Source organism: Drosophila ficusphila, unplaced genomic scaffold (genome assembly GCF_018152265.1).
Source record: "Drosophila ficusphila isolate 14025-0441.05 unplaced genomic scaffold, ASM1815226v1 contig_286, whole genome shotgun sequence".
Taxonomy (NCBI): domain Eukaryota; kingdom Metazoa; phylum Arthropoda; class Insecta; order Diptera; family Drosophilidae; genus Drosophila; species Drosophila ficusphila.
Window position 1 is genome coordinate 3,059,345 of NW_025064189.1, and position 14,370 is coordinate 3,073,714.

The following is a 14,370-nucleotide window of genomic DNA, read 5'->3' on the forward strand; positions in this document are numbered from 1 at the left end:
TTATTCAATTAAAATGCAATTGATTGCCAATTCAATAACATAAATGGGTTTAAAATCTTTATTAAATTTGCAAAGTAAATGTTAATAAAGCAAAGTTTATTCCGCTGCAATAAGGAAATGCTCTTCTTTCGATTTGCCTTAAACAATTATGGATGAAAACTTATTGGCAAGCAATAACAAATCGATTGTGTTCGCATAAAAGGAAGATAAAATTTATCTTATGAATTGGCCCATTGCGGACGCATTCGCTCTTGGCCAACTGACAATTCTCGGGCAATGGCAATGCGATTAAAATTCGATAATAAAGAAGGTACAAAGGAATAACTGGAACGGGAACTTTTCTCCTTTGCTCCATTTTGTCGGCGCCCGCACAAAAGTTCTTAATCAAAATAACTTAATGATTATATTTGCTCGCAATTCCACAGTTGCTCACTCCTTTTACAAGTTTCTCATCTTTCTCTTTCTCCTCTATTTTTTTTTTGCAGAACGACCCACTCAAACTGAACTGGACTCCAAAGCCGAAAACTCAGCCAAAACCAATTCGACGCCAACGCCAATTTTAACTACTGTTGGTGGCGCCAGCAGCGAATAGCGAATAATTGAATCATAAAGGACACGGACGGGGCCACCGAAAGGATCCCCCGAATTCAGGATCAACAAAGCCGAGCAAATAATTGCTGTATAGTGTGCGCACGTAACGTGCTGGTTGGTGGTGGTGGTGGTCCATTTCCACTTCCACAACTCCCCCTCAAACTTCCGGTGGAAGGAGGAGGGGCGTGGCAGGGATTGCAAAGCAAGGCGGCTGCAGGGAAATGACAGGCGTCCTGCTTTAATTAAAGCCGGGAAGTGGGCGCCGAGGCCCGAAAGTGTGCGCTGCAATAAAACGAAGGGAATTGAAACGCAATGTGGCTGATGCCGCGGACCGTGGACAACGCAACAAAGTGGACGAAATTGCTTTTGCAAGAGCACGGGATAGAAAGAGTAGTAGAAGCAGCAGGAGCAGCAGCAAAAGGGAAAGCATTAATTTTGATTAAATTCACCTGAAACATCCGCGCATTCAACAACAAAACCCAAAACAACACGACGACTGAGTGAAATATTATTATTAGCCCAAAACAGAAAACAGCACATTTTAAGCAGCGGATACAACAAGCAGAGGCCCGGTGTGCATGAAATACCTTGAAGCAGCCAGGAAGCAGGAGAAGGATAAGGAGAAGGAACAGGAACAGGAGGAGGAACACCAGCAGGAGGCATCTCGTGGCAGTCGGTTTTGCGTGCCGCAGGCATTGCAACAGCCACACATGAACACGTCCCTGTGACAGGAGGAGGCGAAGGCGACGGCGAAGGGAGGTGGCGAAGTCGGGACCCCAAGCAAAACGGCATAATTTCGTCAACTGCAGCCAGGGTGAACTGTCGGCGGCAGAGCGTAACCCACCATTTCCCCAGGATCCAACCGAAAACCCAACCCACGCACGTCATCATCATCACAATCACAATCATCATCAGAAGGAGCAGCAGCAGCAGCAGCAGGAAAGGCGTCGCTGTCACAGTCAGTGGAACTGTTGTCACCGAGGAAAAATATCAAAATCAGGAACAGGAACACAAGCAGGAACAGGAATAGAGCAACCCAAAACCAAACCAAACCCAACTTAAAACCCATTTCCGAGGACCGCCCAGATGAATCTGCTCTGCTGCTGTTGTTGCAGTAACATGGCACCAAACCAGCGCGTCACACGCAAATGGGAACTGTTTGCCGGACGCAATAAATTCTACTGCGATGGATTGCTAATGTCCGCACCGCACACAGGCGTCTTCTACTTGACGTGCATCCTGATTACCGGCACCAGTGCGCTCTTCTTTGCCTTCGAGTGAGTATACGCCCCGTAACCGCCCCGTGCCCCAATTCACCCATTTGTCTGTTCACAGAGAGAAAGCTTATAGGAAACTTACCATAAATTACTTGCATATTCTACTTAAGAAAAAAACAAACTTTAGTTATTTTATTCCAAAGTATGAGTATATAAAATATTTATATATTAAATAGAAAAACATATTTTCACTGAAAAGCCTTAATTAGTTTTGTCCATTTTGCCAACTTTTATTTAGTTGCTAATTAGGTATTCTCGTAAAAAATCCCTATCTTATTCAATGACTCAAAATGAGCAGCATATGACAACATTATCTATAAATGAGCTCATTTATTAAAGCTACAATTAGCACAGCAGATAAGAAAAGATACACATCAAGTTCCAATTTTAGGCACACTTGCACTTGATATGAATTTTTTATTTTTGATTTTCACCAGGCAAAATTAATAGAATCGATAAGATATCGAAATGTTTTAAAAGTTTCTTGCCGTGTGGCATCATTCGAGTGTCTGGGTGAAGCTGGCCTCCCTTAAGTTGCATTGTGTGCAGAATGTATACGCTGCTAATTAAGCATTGCCCAGTAACCCTTCCGTGGCACCGGATCCCCGATGCCCCGATCCCCCGATCCCCTCTTTCCCCGATTCCCTAGCCACCGACTGTCGTCCCAGCAGGTCATGCTTGATTTCCAATTACGCCCACATTAATGGTCTCTGACTTTGGACTCCGGCTCTGGTTTCATCGGATCCAACGGATTTCTCATCCGGCTTTTGTGCCCGTCGATCTGCCGACTGTCGTCCGTCCGTCTCCTCCGTATCCAATGGCATGTAATTATTGCTGTGCAACGTGGCGTATGCGTTATGCTTCGGCTGGCAAAGGACATCGTGATCCGAGCTGCGACTCCTGCTGATGCTGTTGCTCCTCTTCCCGCTGCTGCTGTTACTTTTTCAACTTGATGTCTCTGTCCCTGTTGAATCCGTTGAATTACGGGTATCCAAGTGGATGGCGGAGATGGCTGGACAAATAGTTTCAGCTTTTGATTTGTCAATCTGTCCGTTGGTCGTGCGGAATTCAAATATGCTCTCATGTTCGCTTTTCCCAGTTAACTGCCACGGCGAACCACAGGAATTTGTCGCCCACCCTTCCGTTTAGTTTCAAACAGAATTTTCATTTTAAACCCGTTCATCCGGGACACATTTATATTTCCTGTTGCTAAACTTTTCCGCTATTAAACAATGATGGTCGTGTTTAATGGTGGAAAATTAAAGTTATAAATTATAAATATCTGCTTACTTACTGCTATTTCGAACATACCCTTATATTTAAGCTCCTTTGTTTTCATTTTTTTGCATAAACCTTTTGCCCCAAAGAATATGCTACATTTCAACAATTCACATAGTGGCGAAAGTGAACAAAGACTTGCTCCTTTGTGATGTTAAGTAGTCAAACGATTCTCCTTTTTACATTCCTGAAAGGAGATTATAGTAGCAACAAAAAGCACAATTCGAAAGTCTGACAGAAGTAAAAGAAGCAAAAAAGGTTTTCCTATGCGGGAAAAGCACAATGATAAAAAAGAAAATCAGATATTTTCGAACATATTATTATTGGTCGCAACTATCACGTTGCTCCAATAATGATACCAAAGTCCAATTGATTGCTTTTGGGCAGTATGGAAACTGAATAAATATCTATCTAGGAGGCGTGCGTAGATGGAAACCCAACGACCTACAAACGTTTAACTACATTCAATTTTGTTGCACGTGGGCGGTGTGTGTGTTCGCCCTCTTTTTCCGGAGACTGGACAAAATAACGCACACGTCACGTAGTGCAAATACAAAATGGAACCCAACGTTAAAGCTGCATCCCATTCACAACCGACAGGGCGATTAGACAAAATTATGCTCAACATTTTCTGCACGAAATCATTTCAGCACCACAGAAAGAAATTGCATGTGCGCGGCGGCAATGGTACTATATTCCCACAAAGAAATTGAAATTCCCACGCCCCCACAAACCTACCTATAGGATATAGTATGTGTACATCTGGCTCCTTCTGTGCGATCCAAATTTATTCGCTGGTGAAAAGCAAAAGCAAAAGCGGCGGCTGCAGCGCGATTTTATTTTCATTGCTTGCTTTACATTAGCGCACAGTCGAGTGGAAGGCGCCCCAGTATCCAGTATGGATGGGCATTACAATATCTGCAATGCCTTTGAGTGCTCGCGTAGTTATTCCTCTAGATATTCGCACACATTCTCCGATTGCACACGAAAAAACGAGGCAAATATGGATTCAAGTTTGGATAATGAAGATCTAAATAAAAATAGGAGTCAACCTACTTTTTTAAGATGGTAATTACTTCTTATCAAATGGCAATCGATTTGGATTTTTACTTTGCATTATTATAACTTTCAAAGTAGGAAAACTAAACTGGAATTTTACCTGTAATATTTTTCATTGGTAATTTCATACCAACAACCAGCTAAAAATCTATTTAATTAACTAAAAACATTTCTTTGTTACTAAAAATATTTAAACCTTACTAGATGTACATTCAATTTTGCAACTTTACAAAATGCAAGTGGTTCTTGATTGAATTGAATAATAAATATAGAAAAAAGTGTAAAAATTGGCCAAATTCATTGATAGATTTAGGCAAATAAAAATATTTTTTTGTATGTAGAGGATGTGTGGGCAACCCCAAATTGTGTTTCGTTCGACGCTCTCCGGCAATGCAAATCGCTAAAAGGTAGCACACAATGCGGGAGGAGCCCTCCTTCGGATTTCCCATTTTCTATTTTCTATGGCATTGTCAGCGATTTGCCAGCTGAATGCGAGAAAAGCAGTTTTGAATGCATTCCTATTTAAGCTTTACTGCGGGGCAGGGCGAAAGTGGTGTTGTCATGACAAATGTATTTAACTATTTTCGGTCCGTTCTGGTGTTCAGTTCTTCTGTTCTGCTGACTGTTCCCGAAATGAAGCCTACACCCGCGTACATCTGGGACTTGTCACACATAATTGTCACTGAGCACCCGGGTCCTTTGTGGGATGATGATGATGGCGATGGAGAGTGAAAGTCGCTGCTGGTGGCTGCGGCGACTTTTGCTATTCACAAATCGTTGTCACGCATCGGGCATTAAGTAACAATGCTGGGCCGGGTATTGTCTGGTCCCTTGGTCCCTTGGCCCCTCATCCACCGCATCCTGCCCACCCTGTTCCCCAATGGGACTTTCCGCGTTTCGGGGGCACATTTACTCGGGTTCCCACATTTGGGGCATTGCCAAATCACCGGAGACATTTCCATGCATTTTTGAGCAGGCCAGTCGCCCACAAACTGGTGCTGGGAATCCAGTGCCTGCATTTGGGACATTTGATGCACTTCTGGCATTATGCAGGCGAGCCGTAGATTCAGGGAATTAAGTTTCAAATTGGGGCTTTCCCGAAAATAACTTATTTGTAGCTTAGACAGAATTCAATGCTCGGGAGGCTAAAAATGTTTCATTCAATCGGAGCTACCTAATCAATTTAGTTCCATTACATCGATTAAACCAGAAATACTTCTTCAGTCTAGAAACCTTTTGGTATTATTTGTATATCCTACATCAATTTAAATAAAAATTCAAATATTAAACCGCCTAAATGGTTAGCTTCATTTAAAGTTATTTAAGAAATCTTAAAAAGTCATATTACCTTTATAAATAAATGCCTACTTTATTACCATAATTACTGAAAACCTTCAATATATCTTCTTTTATTGACATGCCCTTAGTTTATTGCTCCATTTACTGAAACAATCAACCCGAATCAAGATGTTGCCACAACCTTGATGACAGAAACATCATTAGATTAATGATATATTTCCATTGTGCCTTTTCGTTATCGTTGCAGCTGTCCCTTTTTGGCGGACAGCATAAATCCGGCCATTCCGATTGTGGGAGCTGTCCTCTACTTCTTCACGATGAGCTCCTTGCTGCGCACAACCTTCACGGATCCGGGCGTCATACCGCGTGCCTCCAACGATGAGGCCGCCTATATCGAAAAGCAAATTGGTACGTTACTCATCCGCCCCGTTGTCCCGTTGTAGTTGTAGCAATTGGAATCACAGTCGCGGGCGCACAGTCGAAGTCCTCGCGTCCATCCAAAAGGAAACGTGGCCAAGGTCGTCGCCTGCTGCCTGTTGCCTGAATATCCTCCTTCTCCTTCTTCCTTCCTTTAACTGCCACGCCCCTTGCCAAACACTCGCCCACTTAAACACACACACACACACAGATAGAGAGAGAGTGAGAGACAGACACTCATGTATATATTTGTTTTCACTTCATTAAGTTTGTATGTGTGTGTGTGGGAGAGAAAGGGGAGAGGAGAAGAAGAAGAGGAGCACGTAACGTAAAAAGTAATGAGCGTGGCATGACATAGAATGAAAAAATAAAACGCGCTCGTAAAAAAATAAGAAAAAAAAGGAATGGGTAAAAAATATATATGCCGTATAAAAATCACCATCAAAGGCGAACGCTGCGTTGCCTTTGCACTAATGAGTTGCTGTTGTTGCCTTTGTACGAAAATATTTAAAATGAGAAAACTTTTGCTCTTTCCCCCTGCATGTCAACAAACCTTCTGCTGTCGATGATGCTGCATTTCCTCTGCGTTGTCGTTCTGGATAAATCCCGTATGTGTGTGTGTTTTGGTGTGTGTGGATAACCCGAATCCCTGATGGAACAACAACCACGTGCAGAGGTGCCAAACTCGCTGAACAGCCCCACATATCGACCGCCGCCAAGGACCAAGGAGGTCCTGGTCAAGGGCCAGACGGTCAAGCTGAAGTACTGCTTCACCTGCAAGATCTTCCGGCCGCCAAGAGCCTCGCACTGCAGTTTGTGCGACAACTGCGTGGACCGCTTCGATCACCACTGTCCCTGGGTGAGTAGCTTTTAATTCTTAGTTAGTAGTAGTAGAAGGTATCCTTGACAAGGACACCCGGTACCTCGTTAGGAATGGCGCAATTTTAATCACTTCCCAGCTAAAGCTGGCGACAGAGCCTGTCCCCAAAGATTTCCAACGCACCTCCTCCCTTTTCGGCCGACTGACATTGAGCCAAGCGCCGCGCCGCATTAGAAACGCTGGCTGGTGAAAAGTGGGCCACAAAACCAACTGCCAGCCTCTCGTCGTCGTCGCTGACTTTAACCCAATTCCAGCTGCAACCGCTGAGGTTGCTAATTTTTTAGCAAAAATAATTTCAGTCGAGCGCACGTCACGTTTTTCAAGCTGGAACGTATAAAAAGCGCACTCGGACTCCCCGCTCCTTTGCTGTTTTTTTTTCTTTCTGATTTTTTTTTATCCCCGCCAGCGACGCGCTGATGCAACAAGATGTGGTGGTGTGTGTTTGGACAGGACCAAGCAAACAAACCACACTGGCACAAAAAACCCCAGCCACAGACACACACACACTAACTTAAGTAGCCGCACTCATATTTGTGATGGTTATGTTTTCGGGGGGAGTGTAGCATACATTTTGGGGCAGAGGTAGGTGCTTACTTAAGGCCCAATATCCCCAGGGGACCCAAATCATCGCACATACCCTTACGGATTATGAACAAGTACTCGCCATTCACAGTTAAATGGAGCGTTTAAATTAAGCTCGGCTATTTAAATATTAATATTCATTAATTGATTGTCCTTTCTATCAATTGTTGTGCAACCTTAAAAGAAATCACTTTAACTATTTATGTGATTATTTTCTAATTGATTGCTTTTGGCTTTTCTTCTTTCGTGTCCCACGACAATATTGATTTGCAGTGTCTTTCAGCTTGAAAATGGTTTTTACCTTGATTTTAGCCCTCACAATCAATTTATATTGACCTGCAAACCATTTAACTTGAGGAAGGTCAGTTAGGCCATTAAAAATTCACGCTAAGTTGAGCGTTCATTTCCACTCAACCTGATAAATTTTCACATTTTCTGTGATCTCTGTGCAATGAGTACTTAATTTATGATGAAAATAATTGCATCATTAAGGGGACCATAGTTAAAGCAATGTGCTGGAATCAAGTGTTCAAATTTAAAGCGCTTTAAATTATACTGAAAAAGTTTTAAGAACTTATTGGTAGACAACAAACTTTTTTCTTTTCCATAACCTGAACTATTTTTCAGAAAGCAGTTGATATTTACATCGTTAGAGTTGCAATATTCAGGTTATTATTTTTAATTGAAGTATGTCTCAATTTCAACTGTTTGCTTTTCTTTCCAAAAGGAAAATCTCTTTAAATAAAGAGTATAAACTTCGCTGTCTGCTGGAAATCAAGTCTTCCTCAGTTAGTGTTGCTGTCATGCCTTTGCCATCTCGCCCCTTTTCATTTACTTGTGCTCGGGCGTAATTTAAAGCCCTGGAGGAGCGAAAGTACCGACACAATCGCAACTGACGGCTTGAAGGTCGACTCGAGCCTTTTGGGGTTTTGGTTCGCAGTTCGCCGTCCGCCATTCGCGAATTCAAAGGGTTTGGTTGGATGGTTGGATGGCGTTACAAGGGGGGTGAAAATTAAGGCATTTCTCGGTCGTAATTTTGGTAATGCCACACACATCTCGTGAAAATGCAATTAACCTTATTATGCTGGCGGGTTCAACACAGATTTTTGTTACCGACTTTATTTTGTCTGTTTTGTCTTTATAACCAAGTAAATGTTTTCATTTTTTCAGGTGGGAAACTGCGTGGGCAAGCGGAATTATCGGTTCTTTTATTTGTTTCTAGTCTCATTGGCATTTTTAGCTGTATTTATATTCTCGTGCTCTGTGACGCATTTAGTTTTATGTGAGTACACAATGGAATGCCATGGCATGCCATAAACTAGATGATTTATTCATGTTTATACCGCCTGCAGTGATGAAAACCGAGCAGGAGGTCTTCGAAGTAATCAAGAAGGCGCCCTTCACTGTGATTGTTGTGTTCATTTGCTTCTTCTCGATATGGTCCGTGATCGGCCTGGCCGGCTTCCATACCTATCTGACGACTAGCGATCAGACAACCAACGAGGATGTGAGTATAATATATCGATACATACATACATACATTTAGAATTATTAGTAATAGTAACAATATGTATCAGGACCTATTTATTCATTCTCCTCGTGACGCTCAATTAGAACTGACCAAAACCCCCGTTATGGTTAAGCTTCTTCCTCCCTCGAGAGAGCACATCCTCTCTCCAGAGATTAGAAGTGTGACCATCGCATACAATACATACGTTAATTAATATTAATATTAACAGTAACAATGTTAGTAAAATTAAAATGAAAATTTTAGAAAGCTTAGCTTTTATTAACTATTGAAATTTTCTCTTTTAATTTAATTTAATTGCCTAACTTTATTTCAAATATTGGTATTAAAATTATTAATTAAAATTATTTAAAACAACAGATTGCAAAATCATTCAACACAGCTTTAAGATAAACTTAAAACGATTTCCAACTTAAATCCTCTAATAAAATGAATCTGTATCCCAATTAAATCCGCTGCTCTCCACAGCTCAAGGGATCCTTCTCCTCCAAAGGCGGTCCCCGCACCCAGAATCCCTACTCGCGGGGGAACATCTGTCTGAACTGCTGCCACATCCTGTGCGGACCCATGACGCCCTCGCTGATTGATAGGTAAGAATATCCCAGCGGAGTTACTCAAATAATATTAAATAACTCCACCACGACAGACGGGGAATCGCCACCGACGAGTTCATCCAGCAGATGCAGCACCAGTCGAGTCCGCGGCACGCACTCAGCGATGTCCTGAGTGCCTCGCACATGGTCACCACCTCGCAGCCGATGATGGGCGGCGGCGGCGGCGGCGGAATGGGTGGGATCGGTGGTGCCGGCGGCGGTATTAGCATCGGTGGGGCGGAGCTGAAGCCCCGCTTCTACGACGAGGTAAGCGGTGAACTCACCGGCCACATTGAGCCAATCCAAGCGCACCCCTTCTCACCACCAAAATCTAAAAATATCTAAATGTCTGGGCACTCTGCTTGCTTGATCCTTTTAATTAATTAACAAACTTATGTACCGAAAATTGAAACTCTCGTACGAAGAACCTTTTGTCTGCACATCATTTTTGACGATCTGTAATTCGAATTCTTCTTTTTTTTTGTGTTCTATGCAATGTTCTTTTTGGTAACCACCACTACTTCTACTACTACTACTACTACTCGAATCATACACCACAAATCGACACAATCACACCACGATTCAACAATCAACAATCAACCAACCAACCAACCAGTCAAATCCTTCCTCTTCGACACTGGAGGGCAACGGAGGTGCCATCAATGGCCATGGGAATGGCCATGGCAACGGCTTCGACCATTCGCCGCCCAGCTACGATCTTGTCCAGAACGGTAAGTCACGCAAGCAGCACCAGCAGCGCTGCTCCCTGCAAACCCTGCTGCCCGCCAGTGCGCAGCAGCAGTTCAAGGCCAGCAAGAAGCACAGCAACAAGCACAAGCAGCTCAAGCAGCATCTCGTTGCCGCCGAACTGCAGCAGCAGCAGCAGCAGCATCACTACGATGCCATGCCATGTAACTCCCCATCGCTACTCCGGTCACCGGCCACGTCCTCCTCCTATCGACTGAACCTGAAGCGATCGCTGCACCTGCCGCTGACACCGTCGTACGATGATGTGCGCCACTCGCCGCTGCCGCTGCTGCACCACCATGTCCACGCGCAGCAGACCACCGCCATTGGGAGTGTGGCAGCAGCGGCTGCAGCAGTGGCATCCGGCGCCAGTGGTACAGGAACGACGGCTACGAATACAGGAGGTGGTGCTGGCAGTGGTGGTGGTGGTTCCTCTTCCTCCACCACAACAGCACCCACTTCAGTGTCCGTTTCCCTGGCCACTGCTCCTCCGCCGCTGGCGCCGCGACGACCGTCGACGCTGCAGTTGCAGGCCAGCGGAGCGATCTCCGCCAGCAACAGCACCCTGACCACCATACACACCTCGGCGCCCCAGCCGCCGGCGCCAACGGACTTCAAGTACTATTCGCCGCAGCGCAGCACCGACTCCAATCTGATGCGGAACTATCCGTTTCCGAAGCAGGCGCGCGGGATGCGTCGCCAGTCGACGATGTCGGTGGATTCGCAGAAGGTCAACATAGCTGGCTATCAACCGCTGCCAATGAGGAAACCGTATAAGCATCAGGAGGTGATGTTCGAACTGAAGTCGCCGACGAATCGACTGACCATCCGCGAATGTGACTTTGGCGGTGGCGGTGAACCCTGCGACGACGATCAGTCGATCAAGGACAGCCAGATCTTTCGTGTTAGTAAACGAAATCTTTATATGAATCACCGGTCGCCGTGGAAGGAGCGCGATCGCTACTCGAATCTCTACGAGTACTCGTTCAACATCGATTTAAATTCGATCATCGAAGATGCGGCGGGCAGCGATTCGTCATAGTACGCAGCACTACCCAGCAGCTGCCACGCCCACTCGGTCCGTTTGGTGGTCCGATATAGTAGGGATATAGTAGGGTTTAGCCTGCTGCTCCTCCTCGATCGGTTGTTAGGCGCTGTACATAAGGTTGGGAACTGGCCAGCCCCATTCCTACTGCTTTCACGCTTTTGCTAAGGGTCCACTTTCCGGAATCTCCTCTCTCTTTATTTGAGAAAAAATAAGCAAAAATATGATTTAGTTAGTTAGTTTACTTCGTTTAGGATCTAATCATAAGGGCTTAATAGTTTGCATTGTATATATACTTTTGTCAAGGCTGCAAACCGATTTTGTAACCGAACTCTTTTCAAAAGGTTCGGCTTTTGGAAAATTTCAACTGCACGTGGCATTAAATCTTAAGTTGTAATATTGCCTTGGTAAAAAGACACACCAATTATATGCTTAGTATTATTTAAAATGTAAACAAGAAGCACTTAAGGATTATTTTGGATTTATAAACAAGAAAGTTTGAATTTTAATTTGGTTAAAAATGAACAGCTTTGCTTGAGCACTTTGTTTCTGGCAATTTATCAAAGGAAATTCTTTGGCTTCGATTTGCAAAGTAAATATTTTCCCCCAACTGAATGTTCGAGCCAACGGACCGAATAAATTTAAAAGTTTGCAGCCTTGATTTTAAACTTTGAGGGAATCTCCTCTCACAGTCTGATTGTGGCACATTTGCGAGACTCACTTGGCTTCCATGATGCGCTTAGATGTTAGAGCAAATTAAAATGCTAAACCTCCTTTTTGCAGCCTGAAATCCGAATTTGTGTTTGCACCCTTTTCGTAGAAGTCGAACTTGTATGATTTTTGTTTAATGTTTAAGTAATTCCCCCTGCCAAACCAACTGTAGAGTTCCCCGTTCGTTGTTTTTCCTTAAAAAGAACTTGGTTCATAGAAACTTTTGCGTTTATATAGCACCTGCTTCCCAGGCTAAGTGCGTCGGATCTCTTCTGCTGCAAATGCGATTGCAATAGAGGAGATTCGGCGCCAGGGGCCGCAATTTGCCACCCGTGTATGTGTATCCACCTTGGTCTACGTCCCAGCGCCGCCACCTCCAAAATAGTGAAGACACCAACCAACTTACCAACCAACTTACCAACCAACTAACCAACCAAGCAACCTACTAACCAGAAAACCAAAAACCATAAACCAAAAAAGAAACCTTTGAAACCAGTAAACCAAAATCCCAAAAAAAACCAAGCATGTTTGACTTTGTTCGCCTCGTAAAATGCTTAAGTTTTGATTTTTGTTTTTTGGGAACCTTGTGAGATTTCCCAAGGCTGGAAAAGCCTTTAAACGATCGCAGTCACTTGGGCCTTAAGTTGTTTATTATTTTTGAATAATTTGGAAGGTTTCACAATCGAATATAGATTACGAACGAAAACTTTAACTTGCAATTAGGAAACGGAAATAAAAACAATTAGCAAAACACACGTAATGAGCCAAAATAACTGCCATTTATCGAAGCAACAACATTTTGTTAGGACTTTTTTCATTTTTACAATGAAAACAAAAATTATATGTAAACGTAAACTAAACACGAGATTCAATAAGAATTTGATAAAAACTATGTCATTTTTAAACTACTAGTGGAATACGAGAAAATTGTTGCAAACGGATCCGAATATCAAATATCGAAATATGTCTTAATCTTGAATATTGGAACATTGCCAAGTGACTGCTGCAAATAATTAGCAATAAACAAAAATACCAAACAATGCGTTGAAATTGAAATGGAAATTGAAAATGAAATTGAAATTGAAATATTTATACCTAGTTGTAATAGTTGAAAGAGGAAAACATTTCTCGGGCAGGAGATTGCTGGACTTTTGGGGAGGTGAAAAAATCGTAAAGCGTATTTAGGTATTTAAGGCAGCTTAAAGAAATAATTGCGGTTCGCACGCCGCCTCCAAGGCTTTAAATCTTGAGCATTAACAATATTATGGGTTCCTTTTATAATTAATTGCAAGTGTAATGCGCATTAGCGAGGTAATTGACGTTGTAGGTAGTTATATATATTATATATATATACATTTCATGCCGAATTGAGGGCGTGAAAGCGAGTGTTAACTGATGAAAAAGTAAATTTATATACTTATATATACACATATGTATGGTTAAATGTTGGGCAATAAAGTGTATCTAGCGTATGTTTAAAATTGATCCGATTGCGGATCGTCAGATCTATAACTAAACTTAAGTACTAATCCCGATGTTGAAGCGTATCGCTAACTTTCAGGAAGAGACCGTGAGACCTACTTACGATCCTGATCGATTATTGGAACTATAAATCCCCCGAATCACCCGAACACATACTATATATACACAAAACGGAAGCTATAGCTTTCAGCTTCTGATTTTTTTGGTTTCCGTTCGCGAATCTCTGCTCTCCTCTACATTTTTCCATTATCTTCAGGTTACCCCGATTTTGGTTTTGACTGGCAAAGCGCGCACACATCCACCAAAAAAGCTATAACCTTCTTCTTCTTGATTTATCGCACACTAATGTCAAACTCTTTCTGTATCTTTCAACTTGACTCTGGGAAAAACAAAAAACCAAACAAAACTTGCAATTTGTGTCTGTTACTATTTTGTGAAACTAACCAAACCAAACCAAACCAAACCGTAAAAACCAAAACAAAAACTGCAATTGAGCGAAAGTTGTCGAGGGCCGCTTAAGACTAGAGTAAAAATGCATTTTAAGCCTTAATTGGGTGAGTTTTCTCCTAATGCCAAAAACATTTAATTGTTGTATGTAACCAAAAATAACCGAAAAAACCTGAAATATAATTAAAGCTTTAGAGTTTCGTTTGAACTTAGCTACACTGCATAACCATATATCTTTGAGTTGATTTTCCTGTTGCTTAACCTGCCAGCGCGAAATATTCTTTTGACCATCCATTATATTGCTCATCTCAATTCGTTTCCATCAAAAACCTAAAGGAATCATCTTCACCACCAAAAAAAAAGAAAAAACACCAACCAAACACAACAACCCAAAAAATCAAAGTTTAATATGGTATTTAGCGATTATTTATTGG

General features: G+C 42.6%; 1 protein-coding gene across 6 annotated transcripts in view; it reads left to right on the top strand.

The window, feature by feature from the left end:
- The window catches only part of LOC108089405 (palmitoyltransferase app), a 63,921-nt gene that overhangs the window by 47,147 nt on the left and 2,404 nt on the right, over positions 1-14,370 (top strand). For 5 of the 6 annotated variants that reach the window (XM_017187595.2, XM_017187598.2, XM_017187597.2 and 2 more), the window contains 8 exons: positions 486-1,868; positions 5,752-5,912; positions 6,596-6,780; positions 8,554-8,665; positions 8,736-8,890; positions 9,380-9,501; positions 9,558-9,771; positions 10,121-14,040. In XM_017187595.2, the coding sequence (XP_017043084.1) occupies positions 1,678-1,868; positions 5,752-5,912; positions 6,596-6,780; positions 8,554-8,665; positions 8,736-8,890; positions 9,380-9,501; positions 9,558-9,771; positions 10,121-11,293 (2,313 nt within the window). In that variant the 5' untranslated portion in view covers positions 486-1,677 and the 3' untranslated portion in view covers positions 11,294-14,040. Of the gene's footprint in view, positions 1-485; positions 1,869-5,751; positions 5,913-6,595; positions 6,781-8,553; positions 8,666-8,735; positions 8,891-9,379; positions 9,502-9,557; positions 9,772-10,120; positions 14,041-14,370 lie in introns of those variants that run through there. The other variant, XM_017187600.2, reaches the window with a different exon arrangement.